A 27,244-nucleotide genomic window follows, 5' to 3' on the forward strand; every position below is an offset into this window, starting at 1 on the left:
TTTTTTTTTTTTTCCCAAAAAGAAGAAAATACTTTTTAATTTCCCAAATACTAATAACTAGCAACTGCTTTGAGAGAAAACATTGCTGTCAGACACACCACGTTATGATACAACCAGTAAACATAATTTGTATTGAAACTTGTGTCCCTCGTTCCATTTTCAATTATACTTACGTCAGCTTTAATCTTTTAATATGACCCGGCATCACAGGAACATACAGCATTTTGACTCCCTGTACAACCATAGTTGGTTCAATTCCATATTTCTCCTAGAATTCACAAATTAAGACTTATTAAAGGATTAGGACAGCTGCACAAGCCAGCAGATACTACTACTACTGCTAATACTACAATTAATTATTCAAAACCATAGGACCCCAACCAGAAAACTTGCTAATGCATCAACGTTGACAGAAGTTTTATTAAGATACATTTGAGTCAATCAAATTAACAAAGTAGTTGAAAGTAGGCTTGGACATGTTTCGAGACATTCCTGGTGACATTAATTCTTTCTAGAATTAGTCTGGTTTGAACAGTAACTTCATAAAAGAAAAAAAAAAAAAACCAACAACAAACCAGAACCGAACCAGAAAAACCCAAACCAAAACACAAAACACAAAAACCCTTTCCTCTTGTCTTGTATTAACCCAGTACAGTGAAGGACTTACTCTGACAGCATTTATGAAGTCCAACAGAGTAAAATCCTCTTTCCCATGAATTGTCCACCTGTCCCAGATTGTAAATGATATGCCATTTCTGTTTTAAAGAGAAAGGTTGTTTGTTACTTTAGAACATGAACTCAGGCACTTCCTTTAAACAGGTATTGAAGAACTGCCACGTCTTCTAGAGACTTGCTATATTACCTTGAGCAAAAATCTTTTCCCTCTGCTGCCATTTATCCAGACCTTTGACCTGGCTAAGCACAAGACACAGTAACTCTGGGTAAAGATAGTATATGGCAAAGAACTTACTAAGTTTTCAGACCTACTGAAAAATAGCTCTTCTACTGACTAAGATGCACATGTGTGTCCAGTCTGTGCTGACAGGATGTTTATTAATAACCACACCACACATCTAACTCATGTAGATTTTTAAAGCCTCACTAGCAACAGCTTCCACTGATAAAACTAAGCCCTTAAAACCACTGTTTTTAAAATTAGGACAGAAGGGTATGTGCTGTAGTTTCCAAACAGGAAGTTCTTGAGCAATGCATGACGGGACACCCTTGGCAGTACTAAAAATATCACTTACACTTTTAGCAGTACGTCGTAAATGGGTAATAGAGTTTGATAGCAAGCACTAAGCAATTAATGATTTTCCAAGTTTAAAGAACAACAAAAAATAACCTTGAACATCTTTAATGTTTAATTGAAGTATGACCATGAACTGTGGTTCCATCGTAGTTCTGCTATGCAAGCACATAAGGCCTCAATCTGGTTATCTGGACTTAATAACTGTATAAACTTCACCCGTCTTGTAATGGCTCACTACGTTCTAAGCATCAATTAGCAGGTTTCCAAATCCTGCCCTTCTACTGTTGTCCTTCTTACCTGATTTCTGTTTTTCTTACTTCAGCAGTTTCTGTAAAGACCATTATGGGAATGGCTAGGTTCAGAAAACAGTTCTTGTATGCATCAGCTGGGTAGCCACCCACAACTTTGATCAGTTCCAGTGCAACCTGCAGTAAATAAGAATTGCATACTGCCGTGAGACGAAACACAGGTCTTAGATATTGTATCATCAACACTAGTCTAGTTACGAAGCCAGCAGCTACAGAGTAAGTTGTTAATGAGATCAGCCTTTGTCCAATCGGCAGAGTAAATCACATCTGGAAATGCAACCCAATATGCCACAGAAATAAATTCTGTTGCTGCTAATGGAAATATTTAAAACGTTCATAAGCATTCCTAATGTAGGACTCTTCCAAAATGGTTTAATTCAAGACACCTCCACAAAGCATGCAGTTCTGTTGAGGTGCATGGATGTTAACTACTACAGAACAGATCCTTTCCATTCTTGGCAGTGGCACTCTGATGGAAGTTAATATTAACTGCAGAAAACAAACCAAAACATTCACCTCCAACCACTCTTTCTGGTCAGCAAATAAGAAATAAAAGCACCAAGGGCATACCATATCTATAACCAAAAGTGACCTTTTCTATTGGTACATGAGAAAAAAAGATTAAGTTTGAAATAAACCCATTTCTTTAATGAGGCTCTGTCAGTGTAGTGTTAATCAACATCCTGACGACAATGGTTTTAGGCAATGAACAGTACGAGAAAGAAATATGCATTTTAAAAAGCATACTCACCAGCCCTGATACGGCAGCAGTAGCTGTTGCAATTGCAGGAATAATCTTTCCAGCAATGCGCTTTGTTTTGAACCGATCTGCTGGTTCGATGTTGTACATCTTGGCTCGCAAGTTTGATGCTGCTGTTATGAAATCTATATGCCCATTACTATCGTCATCTTTTTCAAAGGAGATGGGCTTCATTTGCAAGTCATCTGCTCGTGGAAAAAAAACAAAGGCGCAAAAATTATTATTAGGAACCAGAAGATGTCCTAAACATAAGTTATAGGGAACTAGAATCTTAACAAGTTAAAAACTTCACATTCTGGAGCTTGGTGCCTTACTTACAACTTGCTTGAAGCAGAAATGCCCCTATCAATACCAGTTGTTAAAAATGAGTAATGAAATCAACAGAGCTCTATAATTTTATTTTCCTTAGAACACCAAGATTTTGGACAGTCCTATGGATGTTTCTTATACACCCCACCTCACTATAGCTCCATCCTGTTCCATAGAATTCCCTCTATTAGCTTTGTTTATCTGTAACCATTTCACTATGGACTCAGTAGCACGGGAGACAGAGGTTAAGGTTGACGGTCCATGGGATGGGTTAGAGCTAAGCTAATCTTTCTCCCCTGTGTTCACAGGCTAAAAATGCATGCATGTTGTTGTTGCCCAATGACCTCTTCACGTGGCCAGGCACAAAAATGGGACAAGCATCCTCATTTCAACATATCTAGAAGATGCTGAAGAAGACTCTAACAGCCTTCACAATTTAGGATAATTTCAGATTGATTCCTGTAAGTAGTAACTCTCAACCTCCTCATACCAGAATCACTTTCAATCTATCTGGGATCAAGGCACCACCCTTTCCCTCCTCAGAGTTCAATTCCCTGCTGCCTGCTTGCTGTCATCAGGGTTGTACTTAGGTGCAAGTACAACAGAGAACCCTAAAACTTCAAGAATCTCAGAAATACAGAAGCATAGGGTAATGTCAAGAAATAAGGACAGTTATCTGCAGGGCACTTCAGAAAGCTTTAGATATCAACTATCAGCTTGTTGCAAAATTACAGAACTGCTTTATAAAAGACCTGAATGTCATACTAGTAGCAGTGCAATTGCAAGGATCCTACTAAGCTATGAAACTAGTTTGCATTACTCACTTTCTAGAGCTTCATTGGATAGTATAGACTTCTCCAGTTGGAAAATAGCATTTCTTTCATCTTCACTGCTGACTGGAATATGATCTGGTTTTCTTGCAGTTTCATCAGTCTGTACAACCTGCAAGTGTGTGCAGTGCTTGAGTAATAAAATACATGAACTTTGTACAGCACAAGTGTGAAGTGTACTAGACTTCCCGTCTTCCCTGCAATTTTTCCTCCCCAGTTCAAGACAGACATAGACTTACTGGAGCAAGTCCAGCCAAGGGCCACAAAGATCAAAGGACTGGAGCATCTCTCATATGAGGAGAAGCTGAGAGAGCTGGGATGAGAGCTTCTCCAGCGTGGAGAAGGCTCAGTGGGGTCTTATCAATGTGTATAAATATCTGATGGGGGGAAAGTAGAGAAGGCAGAGCCAGACTCTTTTCACTGGTGCCCAATCACAGGACAAGAGGGTATGGGCACAAATCAAAGCACATAAGAGTCCATACACATAAGAAAATACTTTAAAGAAAAAACAAACAAAAAACCACAACCAAAACTGTGAGGATGGTTGAACAATAGCAAGGGTAGCAGAGAGAGGCTGCGGCATCTCCAGCCTCAAAGATATTCAAAACCTGATGGGACACAGTCCTTGATGACCTGCTCTAGCTGCCCCTGCTTGAGCAAGGGGATTGGACTAGACGGTCTCCAGAGGTCCCTTCCAACCTCAACTATTACGTGATTCCAAGTCAAAGTATCAGTTTTGTCTCACAAGGCAAGCATTCATGAGACAAGTGTTAACACTGGGCAAGAAAATATGAAAGCACTCTGGAATATTCGCTAATTTTAAACGATGACAAATACTAGCCACTGTACAATAACATTTATGCAGTTTTGAAGTTAACACTTCAAAAATAAACATAAGAATACTGACACTTCCATTATATTACCTAGAAAGAAATAACAAATTGACACCAGTCTTGAATTGCTTTAAAGTTGCTTATGAGTAAAGTTTTACTACTTTTATTAAAATAGTATAGACTCATATAAACTTTAAAAAAGCTTGCAGACTTACAATCACACTCATGCATGGAAAACAATGCTACCACAAATCATTTGGAAAAGGCAAAGAAACCCCACATCTTGCATTTAGCATCTGGTACATAGATACCTTAGCTATATCCAGTTAAAGCAGTCCTGTACGCCACACTCGTTTCCCCAAAACACATTTTAATTTGTGTTTATTTCTCATCAGCATCAATGCAAGAAGCAGTTGGAGATGTAGGACGCTGCTTGTGGATTTTATTATTATTTTTTTTTTCATTAAACTAATATCACACTTACTTTGTTTGAAGGTCTGAACTCTGGTACCTTCACAGCTGAAATAATCTTGAAAATAGTTTCCTCTGACAAATCCTGTTACAGTTTTGAAGAAAAACAATTTAAATTCACGTCATCACTGAAACACCAAGTAACATTTCAGTTGCCAAAGTGAACCAGAGTGGTGTGAAGTGCCTAGCACATGAAAACAGAACTGAAGTGTAAATGTGACTTACAGGAAGATCCAATTAGAAAAGAAAAAGGGTAACAAGAAAACCAAATTATAAACAACCCAGAGGCTGTGAGTAGTAAAAAATAAAATTCTCAAACTATAGTTAAGATACTGAATTAAAAAAATGCCTTAAAAAGATCCCCTTTCTGTTCATTTGTTGTATTGTACAGGAAATAGGTCCATCAAAATAAGAATTCCTGGGTTCAGAGCTTACTGAAAATAGCAAGTACACTACTCATTTCTTCTCCAGGTTAGGGATTTAAATAAAGAAGACTAAATGTAAGCAGTTGCTGAACAGCCAGTGCTGAAGGATAGATTACTTTAAGAATCACTTTAATCAGTTCTTGGAAAGAATTGGCAACTGAACATTGGACCGACACTGAACACGTACATCCAAGTTACGCGATGGAATCACTGTTATAGTATGGATTACCTTTTCTGTGAAAGGAACACAGTACACTGTTGCAAAAAGTTTTGCTGCGCTCACAATGAAACCATAGTGCCTGAAGAAGAAAGGAAGATAATTGGTTTTGTTTGGTTGGGTGTTTACTTCAGTTGCCCGCAGGTTTGTAATCATATTCAAAGCGGTCTTGAAAACACACAGAGAGAAACAATTTCCACTCTTCAGCACACACAGTACAAAACAAATGACAGATTTTGAGGGACTCGTAAGTCCTCCCCATACTAAGCAAACTTTGACAAGTGAAGAGTTATTTAATGAAAACTGTATTTTCCTAACCTCTACCGTCAAGACAACAACTACAAACGCCCATATGACATCCATATGATAATAAAAATCTTCACCTCAGAAATACTTTGATATTTCCTATCATCTCAGTTTTCACCCAAACTAAAAATGGCGATCCAAACAGTTTCTCAAAGCAGGTGTAGATATGCAGCAGAAAAAGGCTTTTCAATCCTTCAACCATATCAATTTTTTAAATTATCTGTAATACCCAAGCCATCTAGCTCAGACCCAAATTGTGATGAAGAAGAAAAGATGTCCCTCCACTAGGTCATTTTAGGTAGTCAATTTAATTTCGCACATCCTGCATTTCATGATGTGGGCCCATGGGGGCAGTGGGGTATGACAGCAACAACTCAGTAATTCTGTAGTCACAGAAAAAATGCAATGGGCTGTTCTAAGCCATTTCACATTAGATGTTGCCAGAACTTTCCACGGCACCCTCCAATCCCATGTCAGTGAAAGTTAAACTACCTGCAGTAAAAGTATGAGACAGCTCACTGAATCTGCCACAGAGTAAGACTAGGCACTAGTACTTATCAAATGCCAGTCCAAATTTAGTGCTATAAAGCCATTGCCTTGCACTTATAGGATGCTATAAAACACAACAGTGGTAGTACCATACTTACAAAGGATCATTAAATTCAAACTTCACTGGAAAAGGTGGCCTCTTTGGTGATTGCCAAAACAAACCTGGTAAGAAGACAGACTTAAGATGAAATCCTAAGGAATCAGGAACAGCAACGCATGACATATGCCATGAATTCACAACAGGCAGAAAGGGGCATTTGTACTTACTTCCATCTTTTAATCGTGTATCAAGAGGAAATGAATGAAGGAGCTGAAGAGCCTAGAGGAAAAAACAGTAGTTTTAATAATTTGTCATATACAGATTGGCATGACCACACTAAATCAAGTTTTCTTTTTAGTAATGATGGGAAATCTTGATACAGCTTTTAATTACTTCAACTAGATATTGGTGCGTCTTTAGAGTTAAGAAAATCTAAGATGCCTGTGTCAAGATGGAGAGCTTAAAGACACAAGTACTACTAGACAGGGTGACTTGCCTATTCATTCACTGGACAAAGATGACAATGTCACCTCATCTGTCCAAAGTCCAAACAAGACAATTAATCTAACAAGTAAAGCATTCCCCCCACCCCATTGTCACTTCAGGATTCTTGCATATTGATTCACAACTGGGAATGCAACTTTTTCTCAATGTGACTACTACCTCCAGGGCTTCCATACACACAGATGTTTATTCATACAAATCATGATCACGTCTTTCCTACAAAATTACATGCGCACGCACACACAGTGGACCAGATTCTCAGAATGACTGGCTCTTATTTCAGCCAAACTTTCTGTGACATCTTTTAGAAAAGCAGGGATATGAAGATGAGTTCAGTAACAAAAGTTTAGTGGAGGAAACAAAAAGCCACTGTCCTTTAGCAAAAGACACCCAATAATCCTGCTGCTCTGGAAAAACACAATACCTAGTCAGCTGGAAAAATGCCAAGGAAACTGCACCGAGACTACTGAACAGAGCCACTAGGAGTCAGTTAATAAACCAGACTTAAAAGTGCTACAGTAGAAAGAGGAAGGGATGCAGCATTTTTAAGTTTCAAGTGCAGCTCTTTATTTATGAAGAGATGGAAGTTAAGTGCAAAGACTTGTGCACCTAGCTATTAGGGCTACCAAGTTTTCCAAAATCCTCATCAGTCTAGTGCCACCTCATTTCCAGGTCTTACCTACCTTATGGCTAAAATACTTCTCAAATTTTACTCTTGCTAGTTCCACACATTGAGTCCAACTTCGGGGTCTTCTACTTAGTGTTTTAATAACATGAAAACAGCCTTCTAAGCTCTCCCCTGATTTTATTCTCTAGACAGAAAAGGAAATGTGAAAATGTTAAAACAGACAAGATTCCTCCCAATCCAGTCAAACAGTAAATATGTTTTTAGTAAGTTATAGGCAAAAGGAAACAGAGGGTCACTTTGTGAAATATTATCCTTTATGTGATCTTCTCCACTGGGTTTTTCCCCAGGTCCTGAGGTCTACTTGATTTATTTCCACCCAGTCCCATGGACCATTACAGACTCAGAAGAAAAGATATTAAGCAATTGAGTCTAATTTATTACATAGTTGAATTCATTTGAAACTAAGCCTTCCCTTCATTTTTCCTAGCTGGTTACGCATCAGTGTGCCATCTACTACACACTTGCTAGTAGTGCCTCAGTATTTCTGATATTCTACATCATGTACGGAGCACACATGAGCTAGAGAAGCAGCTCACGCATAAGACTTTGGATCTTAATTATGAGAGACACCAGAAATACCGTTCCATGAAAGATCAACTAATGACTTGGCCAAATAAGTCTTCAGGTTTTCTGACAAAGGTCAGAAAATAACCCAAATCTCACTGAACTTAAATAGAAATAAAATCCATAAAGCATTAGTTTAAACCCTGCATTTTACCCCGGTAACATTCCCCTACCTGTAAAACCTCTTCTGCAGATGGATAGGTTTGCCAGAATTTGTTAAACAATGAAGGCTTGTGAGAAAATGAACTTTCAAACTAGAAAATAAAAAGAACAAATATGGCATTTTGCAAGAAATGTATCAGATCCCCACCTTTCCAAACACATATTAAGTTATGCTGAACACCAGTGAGCTTATTCCCTTACCTTATCTCTTGCCCACTGTATTGTATGCTCAATGGCAGCTGGGAAGGACTTTAAGGTGCAAAAAGGTATTTCTTCTTCTGGTGGATCTCGCTGTAATTAAGGGGAGTTGCATGTAAATGCAGACTTATTAAAGTTTATTGCTAGTAATAGCACCAAGAATTTCTAGGCTACATAAGTTCAGAAGTCCATTGTTATAAATACAAGGTGGCCTATTTTGCTTAGAACAAAATTTGTTTCATGAACACTAACGTATCACTTCCTATTTATGAAGAATAGTCTAAACTCCACACTGGAAAGGAAAACCGAGTTCTGAAACACAAACAACAAAAGAATTTGCCAGCCAGCTTTCCCAAGATGTGCAGTTCACATTCACATACACTCTCAACATGAAGTACACCCTTTCACTCAAGGCCAGAAAGACTTCTTTCTTTGTCTACTGTAGCAAGACCACTAGGATGCTCAAAATCCTGTCTCTGTGTCCACATGGCATCAATTCATGGTGTTCTCAACCAGGGATTTTCTATCTTGCAAAAGCAGTTTCACGAGAACTTAAGCAGAGGAATATTGCAAGAATTTGAAGTTTCATTTCCCCCTTCCCCATTCAAACAGAACTTGAACAGAACTATATGCTTGTAGAAACTGGCAGACTAATTCCTACTATAGAGGCTTGTGTTTCTCCTACCTACCTGTGGAGGTGATATTCACCAAAAACAGAATGAGCAGGCAGAAAGCGGTTCTAAAAAGGAAACCCACAAGTACCAAAACAGTTTGCAATGCCACTGTGGGACTAAATTCTTATTCAGAAGGAAGTTTTCAAGGGGAAGAAAAAAAAAGTCAGTCCCTTGGAAATGCGGCAGAATTAGGACCTTTTCCAAAGCTTGTGTTTCATGAATTATATAGTAGTTGCTTTTAATTACTGGTCTAGATGTAATCATCAGCTACGCAGCAGACATGGTATGTCCAGTCTGCTCAAATTTTATATCCTGTAAGCTTTTCTTCAGAAACCAAGAAAGTAATTTTTTCCTAATAGTACTGAACTTCAGCAACTCAAAGAGGCTGCTTATTTTAGACAGATACCTAAATGATGAAAGAATTGGAGGGCATTACGGCACTAGCTACAGAAGGTAAGCAATGGTCTTAAAACACTTACATGACTATTATAGGACTCTGTCAGATGTGGCACAATAACTTCTGTGTGTCCTTTCGTTCCCATAGTTCCAGAGTCTATAAGAGGACGCAGGTTTGCTACACAACGACTGACATGGAAAGACACAGACTTATCAGAATACAACATAATCACAACACTGTTGCTTTGCAGATGTTACCACAGTGTAACCAGAGCTGGCTCTAGGCACTTTCAGAACAGCGGAAAGCTTACACCAAACTTGTGAAAAAAAAGATTAAATAAGAAGAGCTACTTCAAGTTAGATCAGGATACCATAAACCTGAGCCTACCTGGATTAGGAGCATTAGTAATTCTTTTTAAATGCAAACATCCCTACTTATAAATTTAAATACCTACTCTTATGCATAAATATTTTAACCTTAAGACTGCCACAGTATTCCCCTCCTCATCAGACCTTGACAGCTATTAATTTCCAAGCGCTCACTCCAAGGCTCTCTGTCATGTGAGCAGTACCAGTCACACAACAGCAGAGCTAGTTTCCACCTTGAGTATAAACCCCCTCCTCCCCTCAGCCAGCATCCCTATAAAGGAGCAAAATCAATCTGAGCAATTTGCTATCAGATCTTATAAGCAGTTGCAGATCACGAAAATTAGGAATAGAAAAGCAGAGTTCACATAATAATGTGAAAAGCAATCCTTGCTTCCTTTCCACAACCTACCTGTCAATGTATCTCCTTGCCTCAACATTGTCCAAAGCAGTCACAATCACATCTTGCTTGGTATAGAATTCATCGCTGTAAGTGTTCTCAGTGGCCGGACAAACTTTATTAATGTATGAGTCAATCTTTAAGTAAGGATTGATGTTCAGAGTTGCTTCTGCTGCTGTATAGCTTTTAGGTTTCTGAAAGTGTAAATACATATATATTGATATCAACAATATTTAGATAAAGAACATCTGGGACACAGAAGTATTGACTTAATTTGCTGATCAGACAACAATTCACTGACAGAAATGTTAGCATACAAAACATACAATAAAGGAAATTCTTTAATTATGTACCTCCCTCACCAATAAATATCTTATTAATCTAGTTTTATTTTTAGTTTTATTTAGTGTGTGTCAGACACCACAAGGTGAGAGTGCTTAAATGGTGCAGCAGAAGTGTATTGAGTAATGGAAACTGATGCCACATGCTGCCTTTCATGCTCTCAGAATGCCATAAGAAAGGACCAGTTCATGACTGTCAGAGGATAAACCCATTATTTATTGTGACTATGTCTATGCAGCATAGACATCAAACACCTGTGAATAATCAGGCTACTGCAAGGCATTACACATAAAGACGGTTTCAGAAGTCAAACTGAAACAGAGTTCTTAACCTACCTGACACTAGAAACAAACTAGAAACTACCTGACTAAAAAAAAGAAGACTGAGGGGGGATCTTACCAATACTTACAAATACTTAAAGGGAGGGTGCCAGGAGGATGGGACTGGTCTTTTTTCAGTAGTGCCCACTGACAGAACAAGAGGTAACGGGCACAAACTTGAGCATAGGAAGTTCCATCTAAACATGAGGAGGAACTTCTTTACTTTGAGGGTGGCAGAGCACTGGCACAGGCTGCCCAGAGAGGTGGGGGCATCTCCCACTTTGGGGCACTCCCAACCTGCTGCAGGTGACCCTGCTCTGGCAGGGGGTTGGACTGGATGATCTCCAGAGATCCCTTCCAACCCTGACCAGCCTGTGATTCTGTGACACTTCCAGCCATACTACGTTCAATTATCTAGGGATCAGCACTTAGAACAGTAGATCTTGACAGTGTGGCTTCTGAAAGCCTGCAGAGTTCACCTTCCATTTATCTATCCATTCAAAATGTAATCTGTTCCCAGATTTGCTAGACATAAACAGGAGGCAGAAAATTCAGCTGCTGGGTTTTGGGCAGGGGAATCTCTTTCCCCATTACTGTCAAAATCTGAGCCACTTTTTTTTTTTTTTATTTTGTGCTGTCTTTGCAAGTACAGGGATATTCTCTCTGCTTCCAAGGAATTAACAGTTTCTGTGTGATGCATTTACTGAATGTACATGGGTTTTTTGCCACACTATCTACCAGCTTAACGAAGACTGAATTAAGTCAGAAGATAGCAACTTCGGTCAAGTTCCATCAGCAGTACCTTTTCTACTGAGAGTACTTCTGCTAGTGCTGTCTATTTTTTGTTGGGTTTTTTTATTCTCCCTGAATTTGAGTGGTAAAGCAAAGCATTTCTAGCATATTAATCCATGGCAGCTTCTTATGCAACACATTTGCCATCTGATTCTCAAGGTCAAGAGATTTCATTAGTCAAAGACACCAGTACAAATTAAGATCAGCCAATTTTCCTCAACTGATACTAGTGATAAGTGGGATGCCAATGTAGTTCTAGGTATTGTTTTAAAAGATACTGGATTTCATCACAGCCTTTAACTCTTCTTTGGACAGAAGTACATACTCACAAGTTCAGCTCTTGGTGGGGACACAGGACAGGAAAACAGAACAATAGTCCAGAAAGTTTATTGAACAGGAAAGCCTACCTGTATGTGATGAGGTCGAAAAAGAAACTGCCTGTTCAGGTTGGATTTCTCTATCAAGTCTGGATCTGTAATTGTAACCTAAGTCAGAAGGGGCAAAAGCAACAGCTGAAGTTACAATCTAAGTGTAGCACTGAGCAATAATCTTGATTAAATCCCCACAGAAACTTGTCAAAACAAAGCACTCTTGTTGGCATCGACTGTGGTTAACAGCTTTGCCATATACTGAATAATTAAATTGTGGTTTAAAATCAAAATATAGCAAGACTGCTCCAAGCGCGTTCTGCTTCTAATTGCACATTACTTCCGCTCTATGCTGAGGCCATTTGACCCTCTGTGCAGATATCAACCTGAAATAAGGTTTAGACTTTTCACATTTTTAAGTAGTCTAATTATTTAATTGTTCCTTGTCACATTACATTTTAATAAGCAAAGTGAGGGTAACAGGTGACTTACCAATCCTTTGTCTTGCCCAGCACCAACACCAAGAAGTGCAAAGTTTTTTAGCATTTCACAGCCTATAGCTCCACAGCCCACCTAAAGAAATGAGATTTTTAGAGTCAGAAACGTAAGTGAAAACCATGAAGACAAGTATAATAGACAAGTCCCATTACAATATTGGGCCGTTTATTCTGCAGTGGCACACGTCACCAGAGCTGCTCTCGTAACTTTGAAGACAGTGGATGTTAGCTGTATAGACAAAGCATGTACAAAAAGTCTAACAGTGTCAGTCACACTCACCAAAAAAACATTCAGATCATGCAGCTTCTGGCACAGAGAGTCTCCAATACAAGCCCTCAAGGCATCATACCTATCTCCCCTATGCAGGCACAGGAGAAAAAAAAACAGAAGAGTACTAAGTTGTCATTTATCACAGTAGTATCACTGATGACAAACTGCACTTCAACATGAACTAAGAGAAACAGATTGAGTCCTCTATAATTCTTAGTCCGCCCATGCTCAAATACGACATGTATTCTCAACCCCAAACCTGTCCCTCCAGCAAACAGCACTGAACTAACTTTAAAAGACATCTTCTGTGCCTGCTTGAGACTCAGCTGTGAACAACACATAAAACAACAGGTTGTAGTTATATTTACCGTGGGAGAAATTCTTCAGAGCCCATCTTTTCTAGAGGTGTTACGATGTCTAACATATCTATATATAGCTGTAAATAAAACAAAAGGAAAAAAAAGTGAAAATCATTCATGTCATTTTCGATTAAAAAACAAAGTAAATATTTTCTATGTACAACAGAGTCTAGAAATTTAGAAGCCCTGAGTTTTTACCGTCAGTGGAAGACTCTACAGCATTCAGTTCCCTACAGTTTACTTTACGATTTGTGGACAGGAAAAAGTACCTGGACACTGAGGGGAAAAAACGCTCACTGAAATGTGAGCCGCAAACTATTGACTTCTGACAAAGATGTTACCCGTCCAAATTAGACTATGTTAAGTTTTAAATCTAACTTTATTCTGACATTTATCCTGAGAGTCTGAATGCGCTGCTCTTATGTACAGTACCTTAAGCTGGCATCTCGACTATATCACACCTTTGCAGCCACGCACTGACAGGCCAACGCTCTCCTTGCTTGCAGGAAAAAAGAATGGGATGTCTGAACCCCAAATATGAAAATTTTAACTAAGGCTGGCTGCACTTTTATTGTACACAAAAAAACATTATTTTTTTCCCTAAATTCAGTCTCAGTCTTCCCCCCAACTTCCGCCCATTATAGAAGTTGTTCAGCCTATTTTGATCACACAGCAGTACACACAATCATACACACATAACATCACTGTCGAAATAAAGATCCAAAACTAAAGACAGCCTTACCCACTGCTGTAATGGAGAAAATTTTCCTGTTACTGCTTTCAAGACTTCCTGGCTAGCAACACCACCCACTGCTGCAGCCAGAGGAGCTAGAAATCCCTGAGCAGTCCTAGACAGCCATTTCACTACATCTCCATTCACCTGAGGCTGAAAAATAAGACATAACAACAGATTTATCCATTCAATCGAGCAAGTCAGTGCTTGGCAGTTTCATAGATTATTGTTCTCAGTAAAAGACAGACAAATTATTCCACTTTGACTAGCAAAAAGCTTTCCAGCCAAGACAGATCCCCTGTATACCCTGTACTTGTAATACACGTTTATCTAAAAACTGGATTCACATAGCCATAGGATTCAGCTTTTGTGTCAGGTGAATACTCGGTTGAACCTGTGCTGAAACACCCTTGTCTTTCCTCACTTCACAAAGCCAACTGATCCATCTAAAGACGGACAAAAAGACCAGAACAAGGACCAAGAACTAAAGCATGACCTTTAGGCAAGTAAACGAGTGCATCAAAAATGACTCATAATGAGGATGATTCCTTACTCACTTTGTTTTCCAGTGTTTCACTTATAGACATGGCTATTTTCAGCATTTCCTCAGCATCTTGAAGGCATCTAGACACCAGGGTAGAAAGAATAATGATCACTTAAGCATTCCAGAGTCCTTCTAGAAACACATTTAACAGAGGAAAAAAAAGCACTGGAAACAGTAGAAAGAGGGGAAATTTGCATTGGCTTTAACAACGGAGATTAAAGATGCACTTCTAAAGGTTACAGCTCAAGAACAGGAGTCTCATTGGAGAAGCCCATGTGCAAATCCAGTGTTAAGATTTATACTTTGTAAGTAGTTTTGACTCTTTTAACTCAAAATTATGCACATCAAGAACTCCAGATGAAAAAAAATACTGAAAATGAAAAATAAATCCTTCAGACTTTGGGTTGTTTGGTTTTGCTTTTTTTTTTTTTTAAAATCCATAATCTACAGGGTAATTCAGGAATCACTGAAATAGCTTTTCCAAATTAATCCCACAATGTGAAAAAAACTGGAACAGAGAAAGACTTCATCCAGAAGCATTTTCTGTCTACCTGGGCCCAGAAAGTTGCATTCCTATATTGGAAAAGCCCTGTTACAAACCCAGACATGCATTAGGCAACATTTTTCATCTAGATTTCAGCTTTTCATTTCTATGTCATCTATTCAGTAGCAGACAGACAAGGTACCCTGCTGCACATCAAACCAGTAACTATAATAAAAGAAGAGATCTGTCTGAATCAAGGCTTAGCAAAGACAAGACTGCCGCCTTACCCAATGTTCGGTCTGCGACCAAAGTTCTCCTCAAAGTGGTTCAAGGCAAGCATGGCAACATGGATCTGCAAAGGTGCCTGTTAAGACAGCAATAGCTATTGATCAGTTACAAACTCAAGAAAACGGAAGGAAACAAAACCAATTATTTGAACTCTTATGTTACCATTTCACTTCCTTGTCTCTGAACCATACCTATCCGAAAAAGTTTTTAAATATAGTTAAAAAGTGAATTTGAAATACCTTACACTAATGTTTTTACAACCTGGGATTATAAAGTGTTACTTACTGGTAACGCAATACCCTTCACACACATTCAGCACTCACTTCAACTAAGTCCAGCTAAAGAGTCCCCAAAAGAATTTAGTGCTGAAATTGGAAAATGCAGCAATCTTTTAACTATACATTAGAATGCATTGCTTTTTGTCAAATGTCAATACCAAAGCCCAATAGTAAGGGTCAAACAGGCAAGTCAGACCTTACATTATCAAACTAACAAAAAATCATCAGATCAACATCATTTTTAGTTTAAGTTTTTAATGAGTCTGAGGCTTACATGCCTTGCATGTCCATAATACTTAACCAAAATTGTGTTAGAGGCAAATCGTGTTCACTTCCTCTCAGATCTTAAAAATACCTCTGAATAATTTTTTCAAAGAAAAAAAAATTATTCTTACACTGTTAACTCCAGTTTCCCACCAACCTGTGATGACCTTTTTCTGATTATCCCAGCTTTGATGCCAGTGTGATTTTTATCAACCAAACGTCATTAAATACAGGAAAAAACATTGCGTCACTTGCAAAATTTACACTCCCATGAATTAAAGACTTATCGAAACCAAAGATTTTAAACAGCAGAGGTGGCTGAGCTGTGCATTTACAATATACTTGGTGCAAATCATAGATAACAAACCTCTATGGTGTTCTAAACCATAATGTATATTCTGTGTGATCACACAAACTGATACCTCGACTCTTTATTTCACACTTTAAAGTCATATTTAACTACTACAGAAGAGTTAGGAAATTACATTGTTGTACACATAAAGCTGCAGATTACATTCCATGTAGTTTTAACATTAAAGCACTTATGCCCAAATCCCCACATGCTAATTACCTGAGGCTTGCTAAAATCCGCAACAAGGCATAATGGATTTGTTATCTGCTTCTCCAACCGTTCCTGGAAAAACAGAATTAATCATAAGAACACACCCACTTAAGGACAAGACAGTAACTGCTACCTGATAAAACAATACTCTTCCTGGAGAGACTATGAACCAAATATCCTTTCTTACTAGTACTATTATTACTTTCTCCATTATTAATGCCACAAAAGATGCATAAAATAATCATCTACTGCAAGTTTTGTCAATCAAAAATGGTCAGAGAGATGTTTCACATCCTAGTGGCAAGACCCATCTCTTACACTGCTCTGAGGCGGCTACAGAGATTTTATGGGCAACTGGCTGTTTCCTTGTAGAAATTCCCCACCAATCGGGAAGCTATTGCTTCACCAAGACATGCTACTGAGCTGTGCATTCCCATATCAGAAGCAGCTGGTCCTCGCTCCCAGCTTTTTAGAAGAATGTTTGAGGGCAGTCAGTATCTACTTTCTGCGGGCTCAGAAAGGCACACAACACCACGTAGCTTGCAACTCTTCTTATCCAACTGTCTCTCCTTCTCAGAAGGCTGACAAGAAACCACATATTTTTAGACCTTCACAGACTCCCCAGCAGTACATGCATAGGTTGCCCATATATATTTTTCTCTACACCGGCAGGTAACTTCTAACTATTTCCTATTCTCTATGGTTTAGTAAATCGGTATCGCTATTCTTAACCAATAAAATTAGTGTAAACCCAAATCACGGGTAACCAAATCATGTATCTGCTGAACTTTGCTTCAGTGCTCAGATCATTAACACTCAAGAACCTGGTTATGTCAAGCACACACTTACAAAGTAAAATGTCTTTGGTGTCTTCACTTGGACAGCTATGCCTCCATGTAAGTAAGGCTCCATATCTGACGTATTGCCAATGCTGAAGGAATAAGGTGACACCACTGGAAAGTGAAAAGAATAAACAGTGACTAAAAATTAAAAGTGTCATTGGATACTGCAATTCTGCATACAATAAAGTGGGGTTTTGCCAATGCTTTTTATGCTGTACAACCTTGCTTTGAAAGCATAAACACAGTTGATCCTCCCTACAGGACTGTCTCTCTCTGCCAGTTTCTGGGCTAAAGTATTAGTTTCACATGATCTGTTATGAAATAAGCTTTTTAAAGCGGCAGCAGATTTAACAAGAATTCTGATGACCACAGCTCTGTAACAAAAATAAAATCACTCTCAGTTTTATTTAGACTGTGAACAGCAATGCCCAGTATATTGCTCAGAGTAGGATTTTAGCCCTGTGACTAGAACAACGGGCAATCAAAAAGGGCAGCTGGAGCATTTAAGTCACATCTTTCCTCTCACACCACCTGGAGCATCATTGAGATAAAGCAAGAAGACACAAAAATTGTAAATTCATGGAAATCTGAAACCAAAAGCTGGGCTGTGATTAAGAGGAAGGAACTGAACAGCATCAGCACTAGCAAAACAAAAGGGACCAGAGAAAACAGACTCAACCACATGTTTCAATGGTACTGGTTTTCCCTCAGACCACAAAATAGTTGAAAACAAACAAACAACCCCCACCCACCCGCACTCTCTTCTGCTTCAGACAAACAGGCATTCAGATCTGGGAACAGGGCAATTCCCCAGCATCCAAAAGGAACCAAGCAGTATGCCTCGAGACATGCATGATGGAGACCAAAGCAGGGTAAACATAAATCATGAGAATCGCTTCAAAAGCATGCTTAGAAACAGAGTGATGTCAGTGCATCCCTGTACACTTAAATTGTAACCCAAAAAACTACAAGGCAAACAGTGACAAAGTGGTGTTAATGTAGTCCAAAACCATGACAGAAGCACAGGCATTACTGGACCCTGCAGAAACCAAAATCAGTTTGTTAGCAAACCTCAATTGTAATTAAAGCAAACCTTTATGTAATTAGTGAGAACAATCAAGTCACCCACTCCCTTTTAAAGATATCAAAGAACATGGTAACCTTAGAGGCTGCCAACTAGTTTCCACTAGCTGAGAGTTTCCATTGCTCCTTATGCAGCAAGATGAGTTTGGAAAGACTTTACTACATGGAAGTGGAGTCAAGGCAGCACTAGGAAGATGTTCACACCAGAAAGCAACTTTTCTGTGCACGCTCACTGAAGGTCTGCACAACCAAGCAGTCCTCCGGCTACAGTAACTAACATTACAGTGAGCTAAAATAGGCCAAAAAATAAATACCTTGAAAATGAGTCAGGAACAGTTTACCTGTTATTTGGTGCGTGGACCCATTTAAGCATGACATTCCGTTAACTTCCCGAAAGGTTAAGAACTGTCCTGTCTCAAGCCTGTGTGGATGATTTTCAAGGCAAGTGACAATACCAGGATTTGACTGAAAGCAAAAATGGCAAAGTTAGCATGGAGGAAAGCATCTTGTGTAAAGGAGTTATGTTTCATCATAGACAGATAGCGTTTTGCCTATTGAAACCGCAGCCTCTAATACTTTTAGCACCTCAGTTCTTCCATAACAAAGGAGTTACCTATGATAACTTCTTCAGTTCTGTTGGGTTTTTTGACAATGTTTTCATAACACAGGCTTTCTCCTTTTTACCTTTTGCAGTTCTCAGCATGTTGGCAAACTGCATTTGCTAGTTCTTAACAGTCAACTTCACTGTTGTGTTCTGAAGTAGTAGCAAATTTATCTCCTTTTTACAAACCTAAAATAGACTATACGTACAAAGAAATTTTCACAGACATTAAGAAATAAAGTCTTGTGAACGGTCCTTATTACTCCACGCTTCCTTTCCATCTAGCCTCCTTTAAAAGGACACCCCAAACTCATTCCTGAAAGTTAGGAAACTTACAAAGCTGGACAGCCTTAAATACAGGAAAGCCACAGCCTCAAGCAGATCACAAACAAGCTTACACTTGCAAGAATCTCAGACAACATCTCATTCTGTTACAGGATGCCATGCCAACCTCCCATGCACACCAAGACCCCTCTGCAGTCGGAGGACAGCTCATCAAGACCTTGTAGTGCAGCTCAGGCTGTAACATAGTGGACTTGCAAGCAAGCCTGGCCTATAAAGTCTCCTGCCATCTCTTCCTGAGCTCCAAGTATTAGAAAGATTTCAGTTAAGCAGCATTAAACTTACATTACTCTCTGTGGTATGGAGAATGGCAAATGAGTTCACCAGAGAAAATTCTCTGATTTAGGGACAGAATGCCACCTCATCCCTGTCCACAGGACAAGAACAGCCACTTGTCGGTGGTTTTGGTATTGAGCTGTAATTCCAGTCACTTTTACACTTCAGAGAGTGGAAGCAAGATACAACTAAACTTAAGTATCAGATTATGAATCACAGGATATATATATACACATACATATATATATATATTTTCATTCCTTGACTTGGCAGGCAATCAGCACAAGTCATGAACCATCACTGTGTACTCTTTATGTAATTAATGAGAACAATCAAGTCACCCATTCCCTTTTAAAGATATCAAAGAACAGGCTAACCAAATCATCATATCAGCTCCAACCCAACTTGCTATACAACCCCTTCTAGTTTGGTTACTATTACATCTAAACTGGAGATATGACAGAAGACTTGCTGTGAATGAGGTTAAAGTCTGGACTTCCAGAGTTGAGAGAAGGAGCTACAATAATTTCCATTTATAAAACAATAATGACCAAGTGGACATCTGGACATTTGGACATTCTGCACTGGAAATATTAGCAATAATATCCTCTTCTCATCGCCTCTGCTTTGGTAGGTTAAAAAAAAAAAAATCACTTAAATTGCTTTTCAAAACAGGCTTTCGATCCCCTTGATCATTCCAGTAGTCTTCCTCTATACGTGCTGCAGTTTCTCATAAAAAAGGGCTATTTTCATGCCTATTTCAAGGCTTTCTGAGAAGACTTACCCTATTCCCACAGCAAGGCTATGTCCTGTTCTCTTTACATCTCCTCATTTCTTTCTTTCTCTCTCAAAAAAGAGACTCAATATTGTGCTGTTACATTGCACGTAATGACCAGGAGGCATCAGTATGCTCTACAGTGTTAGCATGTTATCACTGGCTCATTTTGATCGAGACACGAGAACAAAGTAAGTTTTTTTGCCTCTGCTATACTGCCAGTTTTCAAGAAGGCTGCTGAAGTGAAACACTCTGCTTGGTCACATAGCCAATTATAAATCATTATAAAAAAATTAAAGCCGCACAATGACTTCTATCCCTTACTTGTGTTATATTTGAAATGAAGATCTCCTTTGGCTCCTCTCCCGTTGTATCCAGCACTTCAAATTCATCACCAAAGTCACAAAACAAACGTGAACATATTCCATATACATCTGCACTGATGAACTACAAGAGAAAGTAAAAATGATGAGTATCTGTAAAACAGCACAAGCCAAAGGAATGACCTCTCCCATTCAAACCTGCCCAAGGCTAGCAGGTTTAACTTCTATGGTGGAAACCTTTCATGTACACCCAGGCCACTGACTATGTAGCACAGCACTCATGACAGACTTTGGACCTGCATGAGCATTGCAGAACTCCTACACAAAACACAGGAACCACACCAATACGCAGTGAAATACTGCCATTTCTGCTACTGTGACATTCGGTCTCAGCATGTTCTTTCAGAACAATTAGGAGTTAACAGTGAAAACTATTTCTTTAACAGAACCTGTTTTTTCTTTTTTTAAGAACAAAGCTATGGTTATTCGGGCTGATATCCAGGTAACAGCAGACAGACATACAGAGTAGCAGCGTCATACTTGCAAAACTCATACTGATCCATCAATGTGCTATCTGCATAGAACTATATAGCTCATAACCAGCTTCCTCCATTTCTGGATAGAACATACTGAAGGTCCAGAATGCTCATTGTATGGATTATTCATGTGTTTAATTTTTTATATTACCTTAATAGGTGGCTGCTGAGCATGACAGAAGTCATTAATCTTCTTCTGCAGCAACAGGCTTACTTCAGTCAATATGACACACTGTGAACAAGAACAGAAATAAATCTAAGACACCAAAAGCAATCAACATCTTCAGGCTATGGAAAAAAGTAGTACTGACAGTAAGATACTCAGGTGTGCTGATTCCTTTCCCCCACACATGACAGAGAAAGCAGTCTTGAGTCAGTTTTCTCATTACACATTAGAACAGATGGGTTACTGCTCCACAAGTGCTGGAAACAAGATGAGCAAATTCCCACTCTTTTTTTTTTTCACTGCAGCTGTGAAACTCAAAACCTAATTAGAATACTTACAAAAACAGTTATAGATAATCTCAGAGAAAATGTAGATCTTGAATTTTAAGATTAAAGTTAGCAAAACAAACATCAATGATACTCATCAGTGCACACCAAGAAATCTGCACAAGCTTCAAGTACTAGTGCCCATCAAATTGCAGGCCTACAATTTCTGCAAGCATTCTTTTAAAGTTTAAGATAGTATTGGGTTACAAAGCATATGCACTGCGTCCCATACTGCCCCATTCTGTTATACATAGCTTATTATAGCTGGGATATTCAGAAACTTGGTGAGCTTGGGTATCACTGATAACCACACAGTAAAAGTTCCCAACTCAGACTGAGCCATGCACACAGGGAGGAGACAGCTGACTGAACAACTGAAAACATCCTCATTCCACCACAGAGGAGCTTATGTTTCATTAGATACATATGTAAGTGATCTTTCTAATATAGCCTGAGCTTCTACTGCCTGGAATACAGCACACAAAATACATATAGAACATCTGTGCTATGCAGCTGCAAAAAGAAGTCACGCTTTCACCTTCAAACAAACAAAAAATTGTATGGCAATCTCATTTAGCTATTTATTGTCATAGTAAATCCCATAGTAAGTGTCGTAAGAAAGTGCCAGGAACACAAACCCGCTGTTTCAGCCTTGAAAGAAAACCAAGCGCGACCACCTCCTTAGTCCAAATATAAGACCTACTTCTTTCTTTACATCATCTCGAAATATAAAGTTGGATTTATTTTTATTTACTTACATAAAAAAATCCAAGCCTCTGTACAAAATACCACATACAGCTGCTTTAAGAGTGACATACCTGGTACTGCTTTAGAAACGACAGATCTGTAGTTTCATCTAGCGGCACAGTTGATGCTGCTACATGGACATATGGATTAAGTTCTGCAATACGATGAAGTGTGGCCTCAGCCCTGAAAGAACATCAACTTTGAAGTCTTTTATGCATCTACACTATTGTATTTTCAATACAGAATTTCATACCATATGTGCCTTACAAGAGTCCCTCAGGAAGTCCCCTGGCAAGAATCATCAAGTCATTTATTCACACTTAAATTCCTAGCAGGTCTGAGGAATATGGTTTTGTCCAATATACAACAGGACTCACTGATGGTCTGATGTCATGGCTGTTTTCCAGTCTCACATGGGTGGCTGAGGAAGCCCAAGGAAGAAATGCACCCTAGATCCCACTATTAAATTTACATTGCAAGCTCCCAACTGCAAGAAGTGAGATATGTGACTCAGACAGAACACCAGTCCCAACCTAGACTTCCCCCAATACCTACTTGGGCACTGTACTCAAAGCCAGTAACTCTAGAAAAAGAGTTTAACAAATATTTGATATGTATTAGCAGCTCTTGGACAATGAACTGTTATTTTTGCCACTGATGAAACTGTTACTCCTAGTCAAGTTCAGTCCTCCCTCACTCCAAAGACTTCACCAACCTGTTCCTTTGACTGGTGATATCATCTTGATGGATGAAGAAGTTGATCCCCAAATCCCATTTCGTGCACTGCTTGGTGTCATGAACTGTAAGAGCCTTAGAAAGTTCGGCAAAAAGCATTTACTGGAAGAAGTGCACATGGTCATAGCACCCAAAAGGATGGATTAAGCCCCACATAAAATATTGGAGGACAAGCACTGCAGAAGATTTAGTTGAACCATGTATAAGAACAAGCTCCTCCAACCTCTTTTCCAAGAAAACGCTTACTGTTTGAGAGACAGAAACGCATCTGCAATATGCACTTCATTAAGCATTTCCCTCCAAGCTTGCAGTGAGGAGAGCATTTAAATACTGAGGGTTATTTTTGCCGCACTGTAATCAATGGCCAATTGCGATCTGTAAATTAATAGACTCCCAAAATGATAAACATTTGGGTTTTCTTTTTTGATTGGAAGAACAAGTTTTAAAGGTTTCTCTCTTATAAAATTAATCCCAGCAGCATAAAAGCAGATGCTAGATTAAAACACCAAACCATTCTAATGTCTACACAAAAGGATTCTGATGGATGACAGAACAGGATAACATATTTTGAATAGTTTGGCTTTTGAGTTTATACCACTCCTTTTAAGAAAGGCCACTTTGTACAAAAGGAGTCAATGTCTGATCAGCAGCTGGCTAAAATACTACACGAGGTCTTTCAGAGTGCAGCAGACATTAATGTGAGACTCAGACCATACCACTAGAGCAACCAGATTATTAAAAGTTTTCACCCCCAGGTTCTCAAATGTTTTGCAATCCTTCCACTGAAAGACAGTTTCAGAAACTTAAGATTAGCTAGCTAGTAGTATTGTTCCTTTTTCTCCTGCTCACCCAAGAATACCCCAAAACAGTTCTGTTTTACATACCTTTACCCCAGCCAGAATTATATTTTTGGCTGAAAAAAGAAAACAGAAAGAGAAAGGGACTGTTGCAGATTTCTTCCAAATCTGTAATTGAATAGTTATGTGGGTGGACAATAACAGTATGTCATTGCTAAGAACTTCACAGCTTAAGGGTTTGTTTTCTTTTACATTTGGCTCAAGCATTCTACAGCACCACTGAAAGCAGAATAAAGTGAGCAAGGTTAAAAAGGCTCTCTACGTTTGTCATTTGTCAGCTGTTCATCCCACAAGCGTGACTACAGAGACACTAATGACAATAAATTGCAAAACCCCATGACTCTGTTCTGGCATCTGATGCAGAGTACCATTCAAGCCAACTGAAAGGGTAAGAACCAGCCAGGACAAGTCTTGCTCATAAAGAGTAAGGGAACTTGTTAAGGATTCTCTTGCACCAAGGCAGTTACGCATTTTTCACCAAACTGCACCTGTTCTCCTACCTCCCACTCCCCCCATTCCCTACTTGGGGATAATTCGGGCTATAGCTAGCTGTTCCTATATTACATTCATTGATACTGATGCCTAAAGGAATAACTTGGATTATCCACCCTCAACCTTCACCCAAGACACAAGATTTTGGGTAAAGCAATCTGGCCCATGGAAGCCTATTTAAAGTAAAATTTGAAATGTCGTTCTACTAAAAAAATTACTACAGAAAACTCCAGGATTTTTCCTCCATCTGCTATGTAACTCATATGTATCAAGCGCATATAAATTCACTCGGATACTTCAGACATGCTTGTTACATCTAAAATCAGCTTTACAAGTATTCTGGGACAGTATTCTGGGACAGTATGTTAACATACACTTGTGTCTGCTTAAATAAATGCTACCTAACTTACCAATCTCCACACCAAGACCACCTACACCACTCAGGAATACGTGGGACTGAGCCATCTTCTGCATCGCGGTGTCTCCAAGAACATACCTTTGGCGACTAAAGCAAAGATAAATTCAGATCAAAACAAGATACAAATAAAGTCAAGAGTGTACAAAAGCAAGTCAAGAATTCCCAATGATTTCCAAAAAAGTTCAAATATTTTCAGTTATTCTATCATCCCAATCAGTTTCTAATCCACAATACCAAGTTTTGCAGACGAGCCTGTGTCACTAGTGAGACATACACAGTTCTATTAACGGCTCTCCGTTCAACAAGCAACTGAGGACATAACATGCATGTATCTGAACTGTATAGTGCTTTAGGGAAAAAATGTGTATCAAATGTAATATTTGCACTCACAATCCAAATAGTGAAATGCATTTAGTACAGAACTTTTCAGTGACAGGTTTTATACAAGAGAAATAACTCTTAATTTGAAATCACTGTAAAACCTATTCAGGAGAGCAGTTTTTTTGAATTAACTATTGAAGACACAAGCAAGCCAAAAGATTTCTTTGTTATCAGAAATCTTCAAACCATAGGTCGCAGCAGCTTTTGTAGTCAGATCCTGAGCTCTGAAAGACTCTTAGTTTCCAGCTACACAATTAAACTTAAACCATTCTATGTACCACCTTTTCCACCAAGGAAAAGTATGACTTTCATAAGATTAGTGTCAAAAAGTAAAATGACACATACAAGAGAGGAAGCCTTGCAGTGAATTAAAAAGAAGCTTCATTTATTCAGCATAAAGGTGATTTTTTAAATTATTTTTTTTATACATACATATAAAGAAGCTTTTCATCCCACCACATTTTTCCAGTGATATAATTTGTTCCAGTACAGGCTCTCTGAACTATTGCCATGCCAAGTGATTTCAACCCACTTCCAGCTACCAAATCAAAACAAAAGTAATACTAAAAAAATAAATAATTTTTTAAAAATTCCACCAAAAAAACCCAAACCCCAACAGCCTGAAGTCTGGAGGATAACAGAGATACTGATGATGTTCATGAGAACAGAGATGTATAGCAAAGACTGAGGAATAAATGAAAGTATGAAAGATATAAATTACATAATGTCGAAAAGGAAGGTGAAAAGAAGGTAGTGAAAGAAGATGAGGAACAAGAAAGAGAGGAGTATCTTCTTTGTCAAAGGGAAAACAAGCTAAAGGCAGAAAGAAAATCCATATTACAAATAGGAGAAGTATTATTCCTATTTTCCAAAAAGCACACATTATTGATAGTACTGGAACTCTCTACAACTCCATAGTATCTACCTATGTTTTTTACTGGTCAAACACTAATAATGGTCAGAAAACACCGATTATGAGACCAATAAATGAACGGTTTTACAGAAAGATGGATTGTATCTTCAATTCAACCAGTTCTCACCACTAACTTCGCAAGAAGCCGGTTCTGTTTCACTTGCTTTGGGTTTTTTGTCTTACAAAAGGAGGGACACAGCAGCACAAGTACACACACCTTTCCCTAACTGGCAGTAGACAGCATTTCCAAGCCTTGTCTTTCACATTACTGTACATAAACGTAAGTGTCCCTGAAAAGTCAAGAGCAGCGCTTAAAAATCAGATATTCTTACCTATACAAAGCATCATCAATTTCCATAGAGTCTGCAGCCATGATGCAATGCGATTTGTTTACACTAAAAGCATTACAAAAAGAAATAATCTGGTTACATTGGATGCAATTTCATAGGTGACCACCCCACTCAATTGTTCAATAGAAAAACTGAAAAACACAAGAAGTGATGTTACATAGGAATCACTTTGAACATTAAGAAGCTGACAGAACACCACAGCATCTAGGTAATTAAAACGCACAGGAGCCATAAGACAAGCACCCCCAAAGCTCAAATAAATGATTTCAAAATACAGACAGACATATTAATTTCCCCACTGAGGAAATGCAAGACTTACTTCTTGTATCTGCCACAGTTAAATTTACTAAAAGTACAATCCCATTTCATATTAACAACTCCAAGCTGTTTAACTTGCATCTACCCTATTGGTGTTTTTTTTTTTTTTAAAAAAAAATATATTAAAAAAAAAAAAAGATAGGAGATCCCTGAATGACTAGGAATAATTATTTACACTGCACTATTTCTATGTTAACTGAAAAATCCTTAGGAAACAAGTTACTGTTTTAGCTAACTGAAGAAATCGATACCCAAAGATCTGAATTAATGCAAAATTTAACTAAGACATCAAGTTAAACAGTTCAATAGGATTTTAAGAAAAAACATAATTTATGCTATTAAGGCCTTTAGTCATTAGCAAAGACTTTTTCATTGTTAAGTTACTTATGATAACTAAGCACTATGATTA

General features: G+C 38.5%; 1 protein-coding gene across 1 annotated transcript in view; it reads right to left on the reverse strand.

The window, feature by feature from the left end:
* Positions 1-26,558, reverse strand: part of UBA6 (ubiquitin-like modifier activating enzyme 6) — a 29,983-nt gene extending 3,425 nt beyond the window's left edge. The window contains exons 1-31 of the mRNA XM_009881126.1: positions 26,500-26,558; positions 24,866-24,960; positions 23,991-24,019; positions 23,087-23,181; positions 22,443-22,554; positions 21,284-21,364; positions 20,598-20,720; positions 18,621-18,744; positions 17,204-17,307; positions 16,364-16,426; positions 15,250-15,326; positions 14,492-14,558; positions 13,944-14,087; positions 13,211-13,278; positions 12,852-12,930; positions 12,567-12,647; positions 12,114-12,191; positions 10,265-10,446; positions 9,570-9,675; positions 8,420-8,509; positions 8,230-8,310; positions 7,488-7,616; positions 6,528-6,579; positions 6,359-6,422; positions 5,418-5,487; positions 4,777-4,848; positions 3,454-3,571; positions 2,312-2,505; positions 1,550-1,677; positions 668-755; positions 174-268 (exon numbers count right to left, since the gene is read on the reverse strand). Coding sequence (XP_009879428.1) covers positions 174-268; positions 668-755; positions 1,550-1,677; positions 2,312-2,505; positions 3,454-3,571; positions 4,777-4,848; positions 5,418-5,487; positions 6,359-6,422; positions 6,528-6,579; positions 7,488-7,616; positions 8,230-8,310; positions 8,420-8,509; positions 9,570-9,675; positions 10,265-10,446; positions 12,114-12,191; positions 12,567-12,647; positions 12,852-12,930; positions 13,211-13,278; positions 13,944-14,087; positions 14,492-14,558; positions 15,250-15,326; positions 16,364-16,426; positions 17,204-17,307; positions 18,621-18,744; positions 20,598-20,720; positions 21,284-21,364; positions 22,443-22,554; positions 23,087-23,181; positions 23,991-24,019; positions 24,866-24,960; positions 26,500-26,540 — 2,930 coding nt within the window. The 5' untranslated portion in view covers positions 26,541-26,558. The remainder of the gene's footprint in view (positions 1-173; positions 269-667; positions 756-1,549; positions 1,678-2,311; positions 2,506-3,453; positions 3,572-4,776; positions 4,849-5,417; positions 5,488-6,358; positions 6,423-6,527; positions 6,580-7,487; positions 7,617-8,229; positions 8,311-8,419; positions 8,510-9,569; positions 9,676-10,264; positions 10,447-12,113; positions 12,192-12,566; positions 12,648-12,851; positions 12,931-13,210; positions 13,279-13,943; positions 14,088-14,491; positions 14,559-15,249; positions 15,327-16,363; positions 16,427-17,203; positions 17,308-18,620; positions 18,745-20,597; positions 20,721-21,283; positions 21,365-22,442; positions 22,555-23,086; positions 23,182-23,990; positions 24,020-24,865; positions 24,961-26,499) is intronic.
* Between the last annotated feature and the right edge of the window lie 686 nt (positions 26,559-27,244).

The sequence above is a fragment of the Charadrius vociferus genome, unplaced genomic scaffold (genome assembly GCF_000708025.1).
Source record: "Charadrius vociferus isolate BGI_N301 unplaced genomic scaffold, ASM70802v2 scaffold953, whole genome shotgun sequence".
NCBI classification, from domain to species: Eukaryota; Metazoa; Chordata; class Aves; order Charadriiformes; family Charadriidae; genus Charadrius; species Charadrius vociferus.